The 19,957-nt window shown below is 39.9% G+C and overlaps 1 protein-coding gene and 2 non-coding genes across 4 annotated transcripts in view; all 3 read right to left on the reverse strand.

The window, feature by feature from the left end:
• The window catches only part of LOC123650602 (putative ankyrin repeat domain-containing protein 19), a 70,385-nt gene that overhangs the window by 29,555 nt on the left and 20,873 nt on the right, over positions 1-19,957 (reverse strand). For both annotated transcript variants that reach the window (XM_045569489.1, XM_045569490.1), the window contains exons 8-11: positions 15,773-15,849; positions 10,497-10,530; positions 5,919-5,995; positions 649-682 (exon numbers count right to left, since the gene is read on the reverse strand). In XM_045569489.1, the coding sequence (XP_045425445.1) occupies positions 649-682; positions 5,919-5,995; positions 10,497-10,530; positions 15,773-15,849 (222 nt within the window). The remainder of the gene's footprint in view (positions 1-648; positions 683-5,918; positions 5,996-10,496; positions 10,531-15,772; positions 15,850-19,957) is intronic.
• On the reverse strand, positions 7,111-7,217 carry LOC123621352. Its single transcript, XR_006729087.1, has one exon. It is a non-coding gene; the product is annotated as a U6 spliceosomal RNA (small nuclear RNA).
• LOC123621353 lies at positions 16,965-17,071 on the reverse strand. The gene has a single exon (XR_006729088.1). It is a non-coding gene; the product is annotated as a U6 spliceosomal RNA (small nuclear RNA).

Here is a 19,957-nt window from a genome sequence, read left to right on the forward strand (position 1 = left end):
CAATCAGAAAAATCCTCTAAATAGACGCTAACTGTAATTAACAAAACATGGCATACATGTAGACATCCTTCACTTACAGGAAATTAACTCCTTCTAGGACTTGCTTGGTCTTGCTTATGTTAAACCTATGGTCCTGTGGCCACGGCAAAGTGAGATCTGCCCTCAAACTTTCGATGGTGAAAACAATGACCACTGCAATTGTTGAACATAGCAGGACAAGCTGTTGACTAACCAGCCTTCTAAGGAACACTTTTGAGGAGAGTTAACGTATAACTAAATCTGACTTTCTGCATCGATCTCAGCTGGACCTGTACCTGGATCCCAGTGCTGCACAGTTCTTTATCATATGCTCAGGGGAAGAAGTAGGGATTTGGGAGCCAGGCAGGTTTATTGTCAAATCATGGGTCAGCTACTTGTTCGCTATGGGATCATGGGACAATTAGTCAACTTCAGAACCACAGTAGCCTAATTCCTAAACAGGAATAGCACAAGTACTTTGCAAGTATTTGTGGAGATTATATGAGATGATCAATGTTAAGTACATGATATGGCATCTAGCTCATAGTAGAACACTCATCAAATATTAGTTTCTCTGCTTTGTATTCCCTTAGTGAACACATAATTTTTAAAAAATATGCAAGATCCTACCTGAACACGGGGTCTCCAGCAATCTCATCCACTGCTAAAGGAAAAAGTAAAATATATTTTAAATCAACCATATAAAATTATGGAACATTAAAAGCCTACGATAGCATGCTGGCCTATAATCCCAAGGTAATTAGGAGGCTGAAGTGAGCGTATTGCTTGAGGCTGACACTTTAACCCTGCAGTGCGCTATGATCACATACAATCATTGGATATGCTATAATACTGTACTGCTGATCACAAGCTCCTCTTATTCGTTTCTAAGATTTCTGTTCATTTCTTCTGAAACTAAAAACACTGTTCACCTACTAAAGGAGGCTCCTTAAAGAACAAGTCAAAAAGTGCATACAGTTGCATCAGAAGCATAGGAAGAGTTACACACTGCTCCAAGACAGATGGCTGTGACCATTAAGGACCACTTGGACCTCCAAGTTATTTCGAGAGTAATGGGGGTTTATCATACAGACAGATAGATATAGATATAGATATAGATATAGATATAGATATAGATAGATGGTTAAAAGTGTTGTGATCCAAGCCACCAAGTATTCTAGTTAAATCACAGATTACCAACTTCCGAACAAATATAATACCAGAAAAGCATTTCACATGAAAACTATGCCAGATAGAACACACAGTATTTGACAACCCAGAAGACACCTAAAATCTTGGCAGCCCACCATCAGTGACACTGTCATTGTGGTACAGACATTTGCCGTTAGAATCTAAGAGAATACCAGATACACTTTAGGACAAGTAGCCAACTGTCTTCAAAGGAAATAATAAACACTTGTAAGACATACATATGTTAGTAATATGTTCTCACACTATTTTCTCGTTGGAGATGAAATTAAAAAGAAAGCAGGAAAAGCAGAGATATCAGAAGGCGGCAAATGGAAAGAGAACTGCACTAATGAAGACATTCAGGTACTGACTTTTCTACTGAAGTCACCAGAATTCCCCAAGTACTGAGAACCAGTATATTCAGCATATCCCCTTACAGTTGCCTCCATATATTCTTTCAGTTTTCTGCAGTAAAGTATTTAAACGATGTCAGTTTCTCCAACTTGCAGGTCTGTAATCCATTGCTGACCAAAATTTGAAACCCAGTCCAAAAATGGCTGTGTTATGATTCCACGTCAGAGGGAGGGTATGTGTGTTCCACAGTGGCTTCCAGTGTTGCTGCCAGGTTTTGTTTCAGAATGCGTGCACAAGAGCTCATCAAGGCCGTGGGTATAAAGCAAGCATTTCCACAACAAGCAGATAAGAGAGACACCACTTCCCCTTACAGGTGATCTTCAGGTTTTAACAATTTTGGAGTAATATTGGCACATTGGACTCACCAGTCTAGACAATTTTCCTGACCCTATGTGGATACCTGCTGCAGTTACAAAACTTTTAGGTAGCATCTTAAAGATGTGTCCTTCCACATCTGGACACCACAAGTACGAGTCACATACAAAGTAGACCTTACAATTTTAAAATTGTTGTTTTGAAAAGGGAACCACCACAGATGAGAAAGTTCACTCCAACTCGCTTTAGTAATCTTACTTGCCAGAATTTATAGTCTCCTACTTGAAATTCTCATGTTTTAAAAAATCTTTACAACATAACTTGCTCTTGATTCCTCTCCGACATTTCTCTACCCACTGCTCAGTCTTCTTTGCTGACTCCTTTTCCTTTGGGAAACGTGGATGCGCCAAGGGTTTTGGCACTGGCCGCCTTCTCATTCTACATCCTCCCTATCAAGGAGAAGCTCATTCAGATCTATGACTTTGGTAATTACAGTAACAGTATTCCAAGTCTGTGACTCCAACCTCAGGGTCCCATCTCCTGGTAGAAATGCCTATCATCCAATTACCAACTGAAAATATCCCACATGAATATCCCGTTAAACTCAACATGGATAGAAAAAAGTTAATCTTCCCTGTTGACCTGCTGCTCTTCTCTATACACCTGACAGTTTGCTACTCTTTCCTCGTGTCCAATTTAAACGTGACTGCATAACCTGGAAACCTGTGAGTCAGACAGCTGAGATTTCTCTCTGCCCTTAAATTTGAACATTCAATAACCACTAAATCATATGAACTGTCTTTCTCTTCTAAGTCCTCTTTACATGCCTACCACCAAGGTTTTATTTCAAGATTCAGCATGGACTCTTAACTTCTGGCTCTCACAGGGGGAAAAAACCCACCAACTATTATCATTACTTCTTAAATTTAAAAAAAAAATAAGTAAAAAAAGGAAAAGGCAAGAAAAAGAACAACGTCTTAAAATGAATAAACTGACCTTCCTAACTATTTCCTTCACTGTGGATGGGTAACCACTAGATTGCTACTAATCCAAGCTTTGTGTGACAAGGAAACTACAGCTTTGACTATTGTAAAAGCTTCCTTCTCTTGTCCTCCAGTCTCATTAGATGGTAACCTTCCATCTACCTTCTACATGGGGGGGTCAGGAAACTACAGGCCACAGGCCACATCTACCCTGCCACACGGTTATTTAAACCAAGTTTCGTCGGAGCACAGTCATGTCTATTTGCTTACCTCTTATCTATGACTGCTTTCATACTTCAATGGCAGGGTTGAATAGATATGACTGAGACCACCTGGCCTAAAAGGTATACTACCTCAACCCTTTACAGAAAAATCTTGACCATCCCTGCTTTACACCATAACCACAATGCCCTCATACTCAATTCTAATCCTGTGACTCCCAGGAAAATGGAACTGCTGGAAAACCTTGCAAATCTGACCCATGAGTCTCAGCTTTTGCACTTGCTGTTCTTGGACCTCATGTGCAATCCTGCCAGGTGTTCCTTCTGCCAAGCACCATCTTTCTGCCTCTTTACCTGGCAAACTTCTACTCACTCTGCCTTGCTTACCTTAAATCCTAGTCAATGTCTAAAGAATTAATTCTGCATGATAGACTTAAAGTGTCTGGCACACATTTAACACGATAAGTACAAGGTAAATGATGATTATATTAATAAGCTCCCAGAGGGCATCTGGCACCCAGTAACCACTGAATAAAGTAGTAAATAATATAAGTAACAATAAAAATAAGTTCCTGACTGTATTTGTAAAATGTACGTGTTTAGTTATATCGGAACAATACTTATCACCCAAAAGACATTTGATAGCTATTTGTGAGGTGGGCAAGTGAATACGATGAATAAAAACGGTTTGACAGTTCCGTTGAAGAAACACAGAAGTGAAACAGGAACAGGTCTAGCTTATCACAAGCACCTCAAAGACAAATACTATGCCTACTCGACCTTTGTCTCCTACTACTTACAATACCTAAATTATGGAATTTCTTTGATGAATATATACTACATTAAAGGTGCCCTCATATACCTCAGATTGTACAAGGATGTAGGTGTCCCACCTAGGTAGCACAGTAGCATTTTTGTTATTGTGAAATACTTCTCTACTTTTATTATTATTGGTTTAGCCCACGGTTGGGCTACTGGAATATTTCTTAGGAAAATCGTTTGGCTAAGGGACACAAAGTCACTGTTATCATGACAATTATCCAGCAGATAGGAGAACACATCTCGTTCTAGTGAAGTAAATATATATCATTTGGTTTTAACCTATGGGGAATGAATTCAATAATAGTGAGACCTTGTTGGTATACGGATTTCTAACATAATCTGTACTTCTCAACAAAGAATTGCTTTTCTGACATCTTCATTCAATAGGTATCTTTATAAAATAATCCACTGGCTTGGTATGGTGGCCCATGATGCTTGTAATCCTAGCACTATAGGAGGCTGAGGCAGGAGGATCCTTGAGGGCAAGAGTTCCAGACCAGTCTGAGCAAGAGTCAGACCCCATCTCTACTAAAAATAGAAAAAATTAGCCAACAAACTAAAAATAGAATGAAAAAAGTAGTTGGGTGCGGTGGCAAGCACCTGTAGTCCCAGCTACTCAGGAGGCTGAGGCAGGAAGATTGCTTGAGGCCAGCAGTTTGAGATTGCTGTGAGCTACGCTGATGCCATGGCACTCTAGCCTGGGAAACAAAGTGAGTCTCTCTCTCTCTCTCAAAAAAAGAAAGAAACCATCTCTGAAAAAAAAAATTTAAAAATAAGCTGGGCTTGGTGGCATGCACCTGTAGGTCCAGCTACTCGGGAGGCTGAGGCAGGAGGATCATTTGAGCCCTGGAGTCTGAGGTTACAGTGAGCTATGATGATCCTACTGCACTGACTGCACTCTAGGCCCTGCACTCTAGCCCGGGCAACAGAGTGAGGGAAACCTTGTCTCCAAAAATAAATAAATAAAATAATATTCTCCTATTAGTATTTTGCTGCACACTGGCCACAATTTGCAGTTAATATTGTCATTTGTTTATGCTATCAGAAAGGTATTTTTGAGTTCTCGGTTTTAACAATAGTTACTTTTCTGTGACACAAATCACTATGTAATACAAATACATAGTCTCCCTTTGACAACAGGTGTTTGAACTGCAGGGGTCCACTTAGATGCAGATTTTCTTCTGCTCTGTCACCCAGACACAGCTGGACCAACCTCTCCTATTCCTCCTCCTCTTTATCAGCCTAGTCAATGTGAAGATAAAGAGGATAAAGACCTTTATGATGATCCACTTCCAGTTCATGGATAGGAAATGTATTTTTTCTTCCTTATGATTTTCTTCATAACAGTGGCTTTTCACTAGCTTACCTAATTGTGAGAATACAATATATAACACATATGACATACAACCTATGTGTTAATTGACTATTTATGTTATCACAAGGCTTCCAGTCCACAGTAGGCTGTAAGTAAAGTTTTGCAAAGTAAAATGTTATACACAGATTTTCGGATGAAAGGGGATTGACGTCCCTAACCCTCCCATGGTTCAAGGTCAACTGTAACTACTATTCACTAAATGCAAACCATTTATTATAAAAATTAAATAGAAGATGCATTTTTATACCAAGTGCAATTCATTATAATGTGACTGGAAACGGAATATACTAACTTAAAAATCTTCTTTCTTATTTAGCCAAAAATATCAAACAGGATTTTAGGGACCAAAATTAAATAAATGATTTCTTTCCAGACAATATTGTTTGAGATAATAAATGACGTACGCCTAACTTAAAGTAACTCCGCATTCCAGACTACTAAAAAACATTCAAGAAGAAATATGCATGCAGTTTACACATTGACCTTTTAAACTCCTCCTTTATACTCAAAACTTCACTATTCCTACTTATGTATCTAGTGTACGCCCACCAAAGAGGCAGTCACTGTCAGAAGGCTTACCTGGATTGCTAATTTCAGAAGGATTTTCCAGAATCTTTTCTTCTTTATCTTCTGAAATTTGTTGGGGAATTCTATTTCTAAAAATGTAATAAATAAAATTACTATTTTAATACTGACATGAAAATCATTTACCAAATAAATTAAATTCTGAAGAGTATTTCAGACAATATCAGAGCTATTATAATAACAGATCTTTAATTATCCCATGTACCTCAACTTTGTAAACTCAACAAACTTCTTATTAAGCTTCTAGTTAAAGAAGAAAAGAAAGGCGAAGTACTCATGAAGGGAGTATAGAGCAGTGAATTAACCAGAGGTCCCTTGACATGATGCAACGTGTCCTGAACTCAGAAGAAGTCCTAGCTCTCTGTAAGCAACAGCTATTTGTTCTTGGACAAGTTGCTTCTCTCAGGCTCATTGCCTTCTAAAAATAAGGATTTTACTGCCTTAGTTCACTGGGTTCTAAAACAACATTTAATGAGAGAACAGTTTTACAAGGCTCAGAAAGATAGGGAATCAATGGAATAATTTGTCCTTGAACTTTATGGCTGAAATGATTTTGGAATCCCAAACAAAACACATTTGTAGTTTTCCATAGGTACTAATACTCAAATGATACAGTTTTCAAAAATGTTACTAAGCCCCACCCTTGTTTATTACTTGTTCTACTGTTTGTGGCTTGCAATTCAGGGAATCTCATCTGTTTCTTAATTTTAACAAAATTTATTATAAATATTACTTCAGTAAATGGGATAACATAATCGTCCACTGTTACTGAGCTACTTAATCACAGCAAGGGCAGAAAATTAATGGATGTCATAACCTAACTTGGACTACTACTGTTCCTCCTCTACCTGCTCAAACTCTGAATCAGCAGATCTTTGCTAGAATGATGCTTAATCTCCATGCCCGTCTCCAACTGACGTGGCAGGCAAAACCCTATTTTTATTTAAGTTGAACAAAGGCAATGCAAGTTGACATTTTCTCATTTCTAACTACCAACAACATATTTGCACACAACATTCCACACTACTGAGCTCCATTGACATTTCATAGATCATATTATGGGCCTATCTCTGTACTGAAAGTCCCAATACAATTTTAATATTGGGTGTCACCTGTTTTTGCCTTGACACACACTGTTACCTTGGAGCTAGTCAGCAAATGGGCAAATGATGTTTCAGGGACTGGATAAAACACGGAATGCTTCACCGATGTTTATGTCTACCTTGGGCAGGGACCATGCTAATCTTCTCTGCAGGGTTCCAATTTTAGTGTATATGCTGCCGGAGCAAACACAAAGCCCTACTTTTCTTTGTGGATACTGATGACTCATGGATGAAGCTTGGCTCTGTTAAATTCAACTATTCTACTTTAGATTCAGAGAATTCTGTTGAATGGCTTTCTTGCTACGAAGAATCTGAAAATAATTTTAGAACATGACACACACACGCAAGTGCCTTGGGAGGTTTTCATTGCTAACAGTAAACAGGTCACTTGCCAGGCCAACTGTGAGTTGGTGACCACTACTCTGGGGAAGGACGATATGGGAACGTCTGCTACCTAAGAAAAGGTGCTACACGGGATAGAAAGGGCCCTCAGGATACAGATGTGGTAGCAAAGAAGTAAGGAAATTCTCATCTCTTCCTGTAACATTATTTGAACCTCTCTGAACTTTAGAACAATCCCAACTACTACTTGCTGTAGAAAAGACAGACAAAGGCCTCAAAGGGTAACTGACCATTACCTTTGAGACCTTGCTCAAAGGTCTAGGCTAAGTCTAGGCTAACATGAGTACTCCACAGACAGTTCTGAGTGTGAGGGAAAGGTCAACTTGCTCACTATGTGTGTGGCTAAAGCTATGAGGCCCGACTGCCAGAGCAGAGTACTGGTGTTTTGGGAATGATGGCTGAGCAATTAAGCATTTGAATGTGATCTAAAAAAAAATAACTTTGAAATCTAAGTACGTATCACCATGAAGACTGCGGGATCTGGGTCAGTGAGGGCACCCTGGTAGCAAAGGTCAATCCTTCCCAGACTGCAGGACCAGTCTCAATAGCAACAAGGCAGCACCAGAACTGACAGAATGATTGAAAGGTCCTTTAATTCCCTTCCCTTTTTTAGATTTTACCAAATTGTTTAGAGACATGGTCTCACTCTGTCACCCACGCTGGGATGCAGTGGCACAATCATAGCTTACTGGTGCTTCAAACTCCTGGGATTAAGTGATCCTCCTGCCTCAGCCCCTTGACTACCTAGGAATACAGGCAGGCACCACCACCCAATGCCTATTTTTTCTTTTTTTTTAAGAGATGGGGTCTACCTATGCCGCCCAGGCTGTTCTTGAACACCTAGCCTCAAGTAATCATCCTGCCTAACCCTCCCAAAGTGCTGGGATTATAGGCGTGAGCCTTCACACCTAGTTTTCCCCTCCTTCTAACCTGTAATTAGAACTGTCTTCCTTGTACTTAGGGAACCCCTTCGTTTCTTGAAAAATTCAAGCAGGAGGGTAGAGGACATAATGCCCAAAAGATTCACAGGCACTCAGATACCCAAGCAGAGAGACTCCTGGAAAAACAGAATCCTGGAAGTTGTACTTCTATTTCCCATAGTATTGTCTAAACGTCTTCCTTCTTATGGGCTCCCACTTCCAGATCCCTCCCCTCTTCTGCAGGGCTCCATGGCAGTCTCCAACCTCTAAATATTCAGCCTAAGAAAGCACAGATTCCTGAAAGGATGGGCCCAAGTGACCAAGAGCAGGAGATCTCTATTTCCCTGCTCCTAGAAAACAAGTGAAAGGGACGCTCAGTCACACTCTCCTAGCAGAGACATGTTACAAACTACCCAACTGAAGCTCCATGAGGGATCTCCCAGCCATTCCCACCCCTGCCTTCCCTACATGTACATGGGAAGGACATCAGTGAATTGGGAAAAGAGGTGGCGGAGACACCGGACCTGGGACACACATCTGTCTTTCAGGAACCTCCAGACCCTAGGAATCGAGGGGCTCTCAGCCAGCCCTCTGTAACTTGAGGTGGAAGCAGATGATACCACATTCTGATGTGCTCTACAGATTCTTCCAAAATTCTTCAAACATCTTTCAATAGCAACCTCCAAATCTGTCAGTTCCTCCAATTAAACAAAAAAACAGCAAGCTCTTCAGGACTCCCTTTGAGTCCTCTATTTTAAGATACTCTTCTAGATAACTCCCGACTCCCTGTGTCCTTCATTCCTATGATTCATCTTTATCAAACTTCTCAGACACTCCAATATTCTGATTTCTTTTCTAAAACGCGCATTCCTGTACAACCCAGTGTTGTTTCTCTTCAAACTTGGTGTTCCCCTGCTAATTCCATTCATATCCACTAACACTGAGCTCATCAGCTAATTGCATTCTTATCCTTTTCCGTTGGCTTCACTAGACCCACACCCACTGTCTATTATTAAAACACTCACCTACAGGATGATAAACAAGGAAGAGTACTGGGCTTTCGATTAAGAAACCTGAGTTCACATCTCATTTCTAACACTCACTATCTCCAAATGAGTCACTTTAATCTCTTTGACTTTCAGGTTCTCCACCTGAGCAATTACTAGGGCAGGATGTTAAGCACAGGTGGAATTCCTAGAGAATACTTTGCTTGGTCTCTTAAGATTGCTTAAAATCCTGAAATTCTGTGTGCTTTGGATTTCCTCTATAGGAAAATGTGGAAGACTTAGCTGGCAGAATGGAAAGAAAAAAAACACAACAAAAGAAATACCAAAAAAGGCAGAGAAGAAAGAAAACAAAATCAAGACAAGATTAGAGAAAAGTCACAGAGGAAGAAAAAAGATGCTAGGAAAAAAGAAAAATCTTCATGAACTAGGCATGTGCAGTAGCTGAGGATAGTCTTACTGTCTACTTACTGGGAAGTCAGTAAGTAGAAAGATCAATCAGAAAAATCCTCTAAATAGACGCTAACTGTAATTAACAAAACATGGCATACATGTAGACATCCTTCACTTACAGGAAATTAACTCCTTCTAGGACTTGCTTGGTCTTGCTTATGTTAAACCTATGGTCCTGTGGCCACGGCAAAGTGAGATCTGCCCTCAAACTTTCGATGGTGAAAACAATGACCACTGCAATTGTTGAACATAGCAGGACAAGCTGTTGACTAACCAGCCTTCTAAGGAACACTTTTGAGGAGAGTTAACGTATAACTAAATCTGACTTTCTGCATCGATCTCAGCTGGACCTGTACCTGGATCCCAGTGCTGCACAGTTCTTTATCATATGCTCAGGGGAAGAAGTAGGGATTTGGGAGCCAGGCAGGTTTATTGTCAAATCATGGGTCAGCTACTTGTTCGCTATGGGATCATGGGACAATTAGTCAACTTCAGAACCACAGTAGCCTAATTCCTAAACAGGAATAGCACAAGTACTTTGCAAGTATTTGTGGAGATTATATGAGATGATCAATGTTAAGTACATGATATGGCATCTAGCTCATAGTAGAACACTCATCAAATATTAGTTTCTCTGCTTTGTATTCCCTTAGTGAACACATAATTTTTAAAAAATATGCAAGATCCTACCTGAACACGGGGTCTCCAGCAATCTCATCCACTGCTAAAGGAAAAAGTAAAATATATTTTAAATCAACCATATAAAATTATGGAACATTAAAAGCCTACGATAGCATGCTGGCCTATAATCCCAAGGTAATTAGGAGGCTGAAGTGAGCGTATTGCTTGAGGCTGACACTTTAACCCTGCAGTGCGCTATGATCACATACAATCATTGGATATGCTATAATACTGTACTGCTGATCACAAGCTCCTCTTATTCGTTTCTAAGATTTCTGTTCATTTCTTCTGAAACTAAAAACACTGTTCACCTACTAAAGGAGGCTCCTTAAAGAACAAGTCAAAAAGTGCATACAGTTGCATCAGAAGCATAGGAAGAGTTACACACTGCTCCAAGACAGATGGCTGTGACCATTAAGGACCACTTGGACCTCCAAGTTATTTCGAGAGTAATGGGGGTTTATCATACAGACAGATAGATATAGATATAGATATAGATATAGATATAGATATAGATATAGATAGATGGTTAAAAGTGTTGTGATCCAAGCCACCAAGTATTCTAGTTAAATCACAGATTACCAACTTCCGAACAAATATAATACCAGAAAAGCATTTCACATGAAAACTATGCCAGATAGAACACACAGTATTTGACAACCCAGAAGACACCTAAAATCTTGGCAGCCCACCATCAGTGACACTGTCATTGTGGTACAGACATTTGCCGTTAGAATCTAAGAGAATACCAGATACACTTTAGGACAAGTAGCCAACTGTCTTCAAAGGAAATAATAAACACTTGTAAGACATACATATGTTAGTAATATGTTCTCACACTATTTTCTCGTTGGAGATGAAATTAAAAAGAAAGCAGGAAAAGCAGAGATATCAGAAGGCGGCAAATGGAAAGAGAACTGCACTAATGAAGACATTCAGGTACTGACTTTTCTACTGAAGTCACCAGAATTCCCCAAGTACTGAGAACCAGTATATTCAGCATATCCCCTTACAGTTGCCTCCATATATTCTTTCAGTTTTCTGCAGTAAAGTATTTAAACGATGTCAGTTTCTCCAACTTGCAGGTCTGTAATCCATTGCTGACCAAAATTTGAAACCCAGTCCAAAAATGGCTGTGTTATGATTCCACGTCAGAGGGAGGGTATGTGTGTTCCACAGTGGCTTCCAGTGTTGCTGCCAGGTTTTGTTTCAGAATGCGTGCACAAGAGCTCATCAAGGCCGTGGGTATAAAGCAAGCATTTCCACAACAAGCAGATAAGAGAGACACCACTTCCCCTTACAGGTGATCTTCAGGTTTTAACAATTTTGGAGTAATATTGGCACATTGGACTCACCAGTCTAGACAATTTTCCTGACCCTATGTGGATACCTGCTGCAGTTACAAAACTTTTAGGTAGCATCTTAAAGATGTGTCCTTCCACATCTGGACACCACAAGTACGAGTCACATACAAAGTAGACCTTACAATTTTAAAATTGTTGTTTTGAAAAGGGAACCACCACAGATGAGAAAGTTCACTCCAACTCGCTTTAGTAATCTTACTTGCCAGAATTTATAGTCTCCTACTTGAAATTCTCATGTTTTAAAAAATCTTTACAACATAACTTGCTCTTGATTCCTCTCCGACATTTCTCTACCCACTGCTCAGTCTTCTTTGCTGACTCCTTTTCCTTTGGGAAACGTGGATGCGCCAAGGGTTTTGGCACTGGCCGCCTTCTCATTCTACATCCTCCCTATCAAGGAGAAGCTCATTCAGATCTATGACTTTGGTAATTACAGTAACAGTATTCCAAGTCTGTGACTCCAACCTCAGGGTCCCATCTCCTGGTAGAAATGCCTATCATCCAATTACCAACTGAAAATATCCCACATGAATATCCCGTTAAACTCAACATGGATAGAAAAAAGTTAATCTTCCCTGTTGACCTGCTGCTCTTCTCTATACACCTGACAGTTTGCTACTCTTTCCTCGTGTCCAATTTAAACGTGACTGCATAACCTGGAAACCTGTGAGTCAGACAGCTGAGATTTCTCTCTGCCCTTAAATTTGAACATTCAATAACCACTAAATCATATGAACTGTCTTTCTCTTCTAAGTCCTCTTTACATGCCTACCACCAAGGTTTTATTTCAAGATTCAGCATGGACTCTTAACTTCTGGCTCTCACAGGGGGAAAAAACCCACCAACTATTATCATTACTTCTTAAATTTAAAAAAAAAATAAGTAAAAAAAGGAAAAGGCAAGAAAAAGAACAACGTCTTAAAATGAATAAACTGACCTTCCTAACTATTTCCTTCACTGTGGATGGGTAACCACTAGATTGCTACTAATCCAAGCTTTGTGTGACAAGGAAACTACAGCTTTGACTATTGTAAAAGCTTCCTTCTCTTGTCCTCCAGTCTCATTAGATGGTAACCTTCCATCTACCTTCTACATGGGGGGGTCAGGAAACTACAGGCCACAGGCCACATCTACCCTGCCACACGGTTATTTAAACCAAGTTTCGTCGGAGCACAGTCATGTCTATTTGCTTACCTCTTATCTATGACTGCTTTCATACTTCAATGGCAGGGTTGAATAGATATGACTGAGACCACCTGGCCTAAAAGGTATACTACCTCAACCCTTTACAGAAAAATCTTGACCATCCCTGCTTTACACCATAACCACAATGCCCTCATACTCAATTCTAATCCTGTGACTCCCAGGAAAATGGAACTGCTGGAAAACCTTGCAAATCTGACCCATGAGTCTCAGCTTTTGCACTTGCTGTTCTTGGACCTCATGTGCAATCCTGCCAGGTGTTCCTTCTGCCAAGCACCATCTTTCTGCCTCTTTACCTGGCAAACTTCTACTCACTCTGCCTTGCTTACCTTAAATCCTAGTCAATGTCTAAAGAATTAATTCTGCATGATAGACTTAAAGTGTCTGGCACACATTTAACACGATAAGTACAAGGTAAATGATGATTATATTAATAAGCTCCCAGAGGGCATCTGGCACCCAGTAACCACTGAATAAAGTAGTAAATAATATAAGTAACAATAAAAATAAGTTCCTGACTGTATTTGTAAAATGTACGTGTTTAGTTATATCGGAACAATACTTATCACCCAAAAGACATTTGATAGCTATTTGTGAGGTGGGCAAGTGAATACGATGAATAAAAACGGTTTGACAGTTCCGTTGAAGAAACACAGAAGTGAAACAGGAACAGGTCTAGCTTATCACAAGCACCTCAAAGACAAATACTATGCCTACTCGACCTTTGTCTCCTACTACTTACAATACCTAAATTATGGAATTTCTTTGATGAATATATACTACATTAAAGGTGCCCTCATATACCTCAGATTGTACAAGGATGTAGGTGTCCCACCTAGGTAGCACAGTAGCATTTTTGTTATTGTGAAATACTTCTCTACTTTTATTATTATTGGTTTAGCCCACGGTTGGGCTACTGGAATATTTCTTAGGAAAATCGTTTGGCTAAGGGACACAAAGTCACTGTTATCATGACAATTATCCAGCAGATAGGAGAACACATCTCATTCTAGTGAAGTAAATATATATCATTTGGTTTTAACCTATGGGGAATGAATTCAATAATAGTGAGACCTTGTTGGTATACGGATTTCTAACATAATCTGTACTTCTCAACAAAGAATTGCTTTTCTGACATCTTCATTCAATAGGTATCTTTATAAAATAATCCACTGGCTTGGTATGGTGGCCCATGATGCTTGTAATCCTAGCACTATAGGAGGCTGAGGCAGGAGGATCCTTGAGGGCAAGAGTTCCAGACCAGTCTGAGCAAGAGTCAGACCCCATCTCTACTAAAAATAGAAAAAATTAGCCAACAAACTAAAAATAGAATGAAAAAAGTAGTTGGGTGCGGTGGCAAGCACCTGTAGTCCCAGCTACTCAGGAGGCTGAGGCAGGAAGATTGCTTGAGGCCAGCAGTTTGAGATTGCTGTGAGCTACGCTGATGCCATGGCACTCTAGCCTGGGAAACAAAGTGAGTCTCTCTCTCTCTCTCAAAAAAAGAAAGAAACCATCTCTGAAAAAAAAAATTTAAAAATAAGCTGGGCTTGGTGGCATGCACCTGTAGGTCCAGCTACTCGGGAGGCTGAGGCAGGAGGATCATTTGAGCCCTGGAGTCTGAGGTTACAGTGAGCTATGATGATCCTACTGCACTGACTGCACTCTAGGCCCTGCACTCTAGCCCGGGCAACAGAGTGAGGGAAACCTTGTCTCCAAAAATAAATAAATAAAATAATATTCTCCTATTAGTATTTTGCTGCACACTGGCCACAATTTGCAGTTAATATTGTCATTTGTTTATGCTATCAGAAAGGTATTTTTGAGTTCTCGGTTTTAACAATAGTTACTTTTCTGTGACACAAATCACTATGTAATACAAATACATAGTCTCCCTTTGACAACAGGTGTTTGAACTGCAGGGGTCCACTTAGATGCAGATTTTCTTCTGCTCTGTCACCCAGACACAGCTGGACCAACCTCTCCTATTCCTCCTCCTCTTTATCAGCCTAGTCAATGTGAAGATAAAGAGGATAAAGACCTTTATGATGATCCACTTCCAGTTCATGGATAGGAAATGTATTTTTTCTTCCTTATGATTTTCTTCATAACAGTGGCTTTTCACTAGCTTACCTAATTGTGAGAATACAATATATAACACATATGACATACAACCTATGTGTTAATTGACTATTTATGTTATCACAAGGCTTCCAGTCCACAGTAGGCTGTAAGTAAAGTTTTGCAAAGTAAAATGTTATACACAGATTTTCGGATGAAAGGGGATTGACGTCCCTAACCCTCCCATGGTTCAAGGTCAACTGTAACTACTATTCACTAAATGCAAACCATTTATTATAAAAATTAAATAGAAGATGCATTTTTATACCAAGTGCAATTCATTATAATGTGACTGGAAACGGAATATACTAACTTAAAAATCTTCTTTCTTATTTAGCCAAAAATATCAAACAGGATTTTAGGGACCAAAATTAAATAAATGATTTCTTTCCAGACAATATTGTTTGAGATAATAAATGACGTACGCCTAACTTAAAGTAACTCCGCATTCCAGACTACTAAAAAACATTCAAGAAGAAATATGCATGCAGTTTACACATTGACCTTTTAAACTCCTCCTTTATACTCAAAACTTCACTATTCCTACTTATGTATCTAGTGTACGCCCACCAAAGAGGCAGTCACTGTCAGAAGGCTTACCTGGATTGCTAATTTCAGAAGGATTTTCCAGAATCTTTTCTTCTTTATCTTCTGAAATTTGTTGGGGAATTCTATTTCTAAAAATGTAATAAATAAAATTACTATTTTAATACTGACATGAAAATCATTTACCAAATAAATTAAATTCTGAAGAGTATTTCAGACAATATCAGAGCTATTATAATAACAGATCTTTAATTATCCCATGTACCTCAAGTTTGTAAGCTCAACAAACTTCTTATTAAGCTTCTAGTTAAAGAAGAAAAGAAAGGCGAAGTACTCATGAAGGGAGTATAGAGCAGTGAATTAACCAGAGGTCCCTTGACATGATGCAACGTGTCCTGAACTCAGAAGAAGTCCTAGCTCTCTGTAAGCAACAGCTATTTGTTCTTGGACAAGTTGCTTCTCTCAGGCTCATTGCCTTCTAAAAATAAGGATTTTACTGCCTTAGTTCACTGGGTTCTAAAACAACATTTAATGAGAGAACAGTTTTACAAGGCTCAGAAAGATAGGGAATCAATGGAATAATTTGTCCTTGAACTTTATGGCTGAAATGATTTTGGAATCCCAAACAAAACACATTTGTAGTTTTCCATAGGTACTAATACTCAAATGATACAGTTTTCAAAAATGTTACTAAGCCCCACCCTTGTTTATTACTTGTTCTACTGTTTGTGGCTTGCAATTCAGGGAATCTCATCTGTTTCTTAATTTTAACAAAATTTATTATAAATATTACTTCAGTAAATGGGATAACATAATCGTCCACTGTTACTGAGCTACTTAATCACAGCAAGGGCAGAAAATTAATGGATGTCATAACCTAACTTGGACTACTACTGTTCCTCCTCTACCTGCTCAAACTCTGAATCAGCAGATCTTTGCTAGAATGATGCTTAATCTCCATGCCTGTCTCCAACTGACGTGGCAGGCAAAACCCTATTTTTATTTAAGTTGAACAAAGGCAATGCAAGTTGACATTTTCTCATTTCTAACTACCAACAACATATTTGCACACAACATTCCACACTACTGAGCTCCATTGACATTTCATAGATCATATTATGGGCCTATCTCTGTACTGAAAGTCCCAATACAATTTTAATATTGGGTGTCACCTGTTTTTGCCTTGACACACACTGTTACCTTGGAGCTAGTCAGCAAATGGGCAAATGATGTTTCAGGGACTGGATAAAACACGGAATGCTTCACCGATGTTTATGTCTACCTTGGGCAGGGACCATGCTAATCTTCTCTGCAGGGTTCCAATTTTAGTGTATATGCTGCCGGAGCAAACACAAAGCCCTACTTTTCTTTGTGGATACTGATGACTCATGGATGAAGCTTGGCTCTGTTAAATTCAACTATTCTACTTTAGATTCAGAGAATTCTGTTGAATGGCTTTCTTGCTACGAAGAATCTGAAAATAATTTTAGAACATGACACACACACGCAAGTGCCTTGGGAGGTTTTCATTGCTAACAGTAAACAGGTCACTTGCCAGGCCAACTGTGAGTTGGTGACCACTACTCTGGGGAAGGACGATATGGGAACGTCTGCTACCTAAGAAAAGGTGCTACACGGGATAGAAAGGGCCCTCAGGATACAGATGTGGTAGCAAAGAAGTAAGGAAATTCTCATCTCTTCCTGTAACATTATTTGAACCTCTCTGAACTTTAGAACAATCCCAACTACTACTTGCTGTAGAAAAGACAGACAAAGGCCTCAAAGGGTAACTGACCATTACCTTTGAGACCTTGCTCAAAGGTCTAGGCTAAGTCTAGGCTAACATGAGTACTCCACAGACAGTTCTGAGTGTGAGGGAAAGGTCAACTTGCTCACTATGTGTGTGGCTAAAGCTATGAGGCCCGACTGCCAGAGCAGAGTACTGGTGTTTTGGGAATGATGGCTGAGCAATTAAGCATTTGAATGTGATCTAAAAAAAAATAACTTTGAAATCTAAGTACGTATCACCATGAAGACTGCGGGATCTGGGTCAGTGAGGGCACCCTGGTAGCAAAGGTCAATCCTTCCCAGACTGCAGGACCAGTCTCAATAGCAACAAGGCAGCACCAGAACTGACAGAATGATTGAAAGGTCCTTTAATTCCCTTCCCTTTTTTAGATTTTACCAAATTGTTTAGAGACATGGTCTCACTCTGTCACCCACGCTGGGATGCAGTGGCACAATCATAGCTTACTGGTGCTTCAAACTCCTGGGATTAAGTGATCCTCCTGCCTCAGCCCCTTGACTACCTAGGAATACAGGCAGGCACCACCACCCAATGCCTATTTTTTCTTTTTTTTTAAGAGATGGGGTCTACCTATGCCGCCCAGGCTGTTCTTGAACACCTAGCCTCAAGTAATCATCCTGCCTAACCCTCCCAAAGTGCTGGGATTATAGGCGTGAGCCTTCACACCTAGTTTTCCCCTCCTTCTAACCTGTAATTAGAACTGTCTTCCTTGTACTTAGGGAACCCCTTCGTTTCTTGAAAAATTCAAGCAGGAGGGTAGAGGACATAATGCCCAAAAGATTCACAGGCACTCAGATACCCAAGCAGAGAGACTCCTGGAAAAACAGAATCCTGGAAGTTGTACTTCTATTTCCCATAGTATTGTCTAAACGTCTTCCTTCTTATGGGCTCCCACTTCCAGATCCCTCCCCTCTTCTGCAGGGCTCCATGGCAGTCTCCAACCTCTAAATATTCAGCCTAAGAAAGCACAGATTCCTGAAAGGATGGGCCCAAGTGACCAAGAGCAGGAGATCTCTATTTCCCTGCTCCTAGAAAACAAGTGAAAGGGACGCTCAGTCACACTCTCCTAGCAGAGACATGTTACAAACTACCCAACTGAAGCTCCATGAGGGATCTCCCAGCCATTCCCACCCCTGCCTTCCCTACATGTACATGGGAAGGACATCAGTGAATTGGGAAAAGAGGTGGCGGAGACACCGGACCTGGGACACACATCTGTCTTTCAGGAACCTCCAGACCCTAGGAATCGAGGGGCTCTCAGCCAGCCCTCTGTAACTTGAGGTGGAAGCAGATGATACCACATTCTGATGTGCTCTACAGATTCTTCCAAAATTCTTCAAACATCTTTCAATAGCAACCTCCAAATCTGTCAGTTCCTCCAATTAAACAAAAAAACAGCAAGCTCTTCAGGACTCCCTTTGAGTCCTCTATTTTAAGATACTCTTCTAGATAACTCCCGACTCCCTGTGTCCTTCATTCCTATGATTCATCTTTATCAAACTTCTCAGACACTCCAATATTCTGATTTCTTTTCTAAAACGCGCATTCCTGTACAACCCAGTGTTGTTTCTCTTCAAACTTGGTGTTCCCCTGCTAATTCCATTCATATCCACTAACACTGAGCTCATCAGCTAATTGCATTCTTATCCTTTTCCGTTGGCTTCACTAGACCCACACCCACTGTCTATTATTAAAACACTCACCTACAGGATGATAAACAAGGAAGAGTACTGGGCTTTCGATTAAGAAACCTGAGTTCACATCTCATTTCTAACACTCACTATCTCCAAATGAGTCACTTTAATCTCTTTGACTTTCAGGTTCTCCACCTGAGCAATTACTAGGGCAGGATGTTAAGCACAGGTGGAATTCCTAGAGAATACTTTGCTTGGTCTCTTAAGATTGCTTAAAATCCTGAAATTCTGTGTGCTTTGGATTTCCTCTATAGGAAAATGTGGAAGACTTAGCTGGCAGAATGGAAAGAAAAAAAACACAACAAAAGAAATACCAAAAAAGGCAGAGAAGAAAGAAAACAAAATCAAGACAAGATTAGAGAAAAGTCACAGAGGAAGAAAAAAGATGCTAGGAAAAAAGAAAAATCTTCATGAACTAGGCATGTGCAGTAGCTGAGGATAGTCTTACTGTCTACTTACTGGGAAGTCAGTAAGTAGAAAGATCAATCAGAAAAATCCTCTAAATAGACGCTAACTGTAATTAACAAAACATGGCATACATGTAGACATCCTTCACTTACAGGAAATTAACTCCTTCTAGGACTTGCTTGGTCTTGCTTATGTTAAACCTATGGTCCTGTGGCCACGGCAAAGTGAGATCTGCCCTCAAACTTTCGATGGTGAAAACAATGACCACTGCAATTGTTGAACATAGCAGGACAAGCTGTTGACTAACCAGCCTTCTAAGGAACACTTTTG

This window comes from Lemur catta, chromosome 15, assembly GCF_020740605.2.
Source record: "Lemur catta isolate mLemCat1 chromosome 15, mLemCat1.pri, whole genome shotgun sequence".
NCBI classification, from domain to species: domain Eukaryota; kingdom Metazoa; phylum Chordata; class Mammalia; order Primates; family Lemuridae; genus Lemur; species Lemur catta.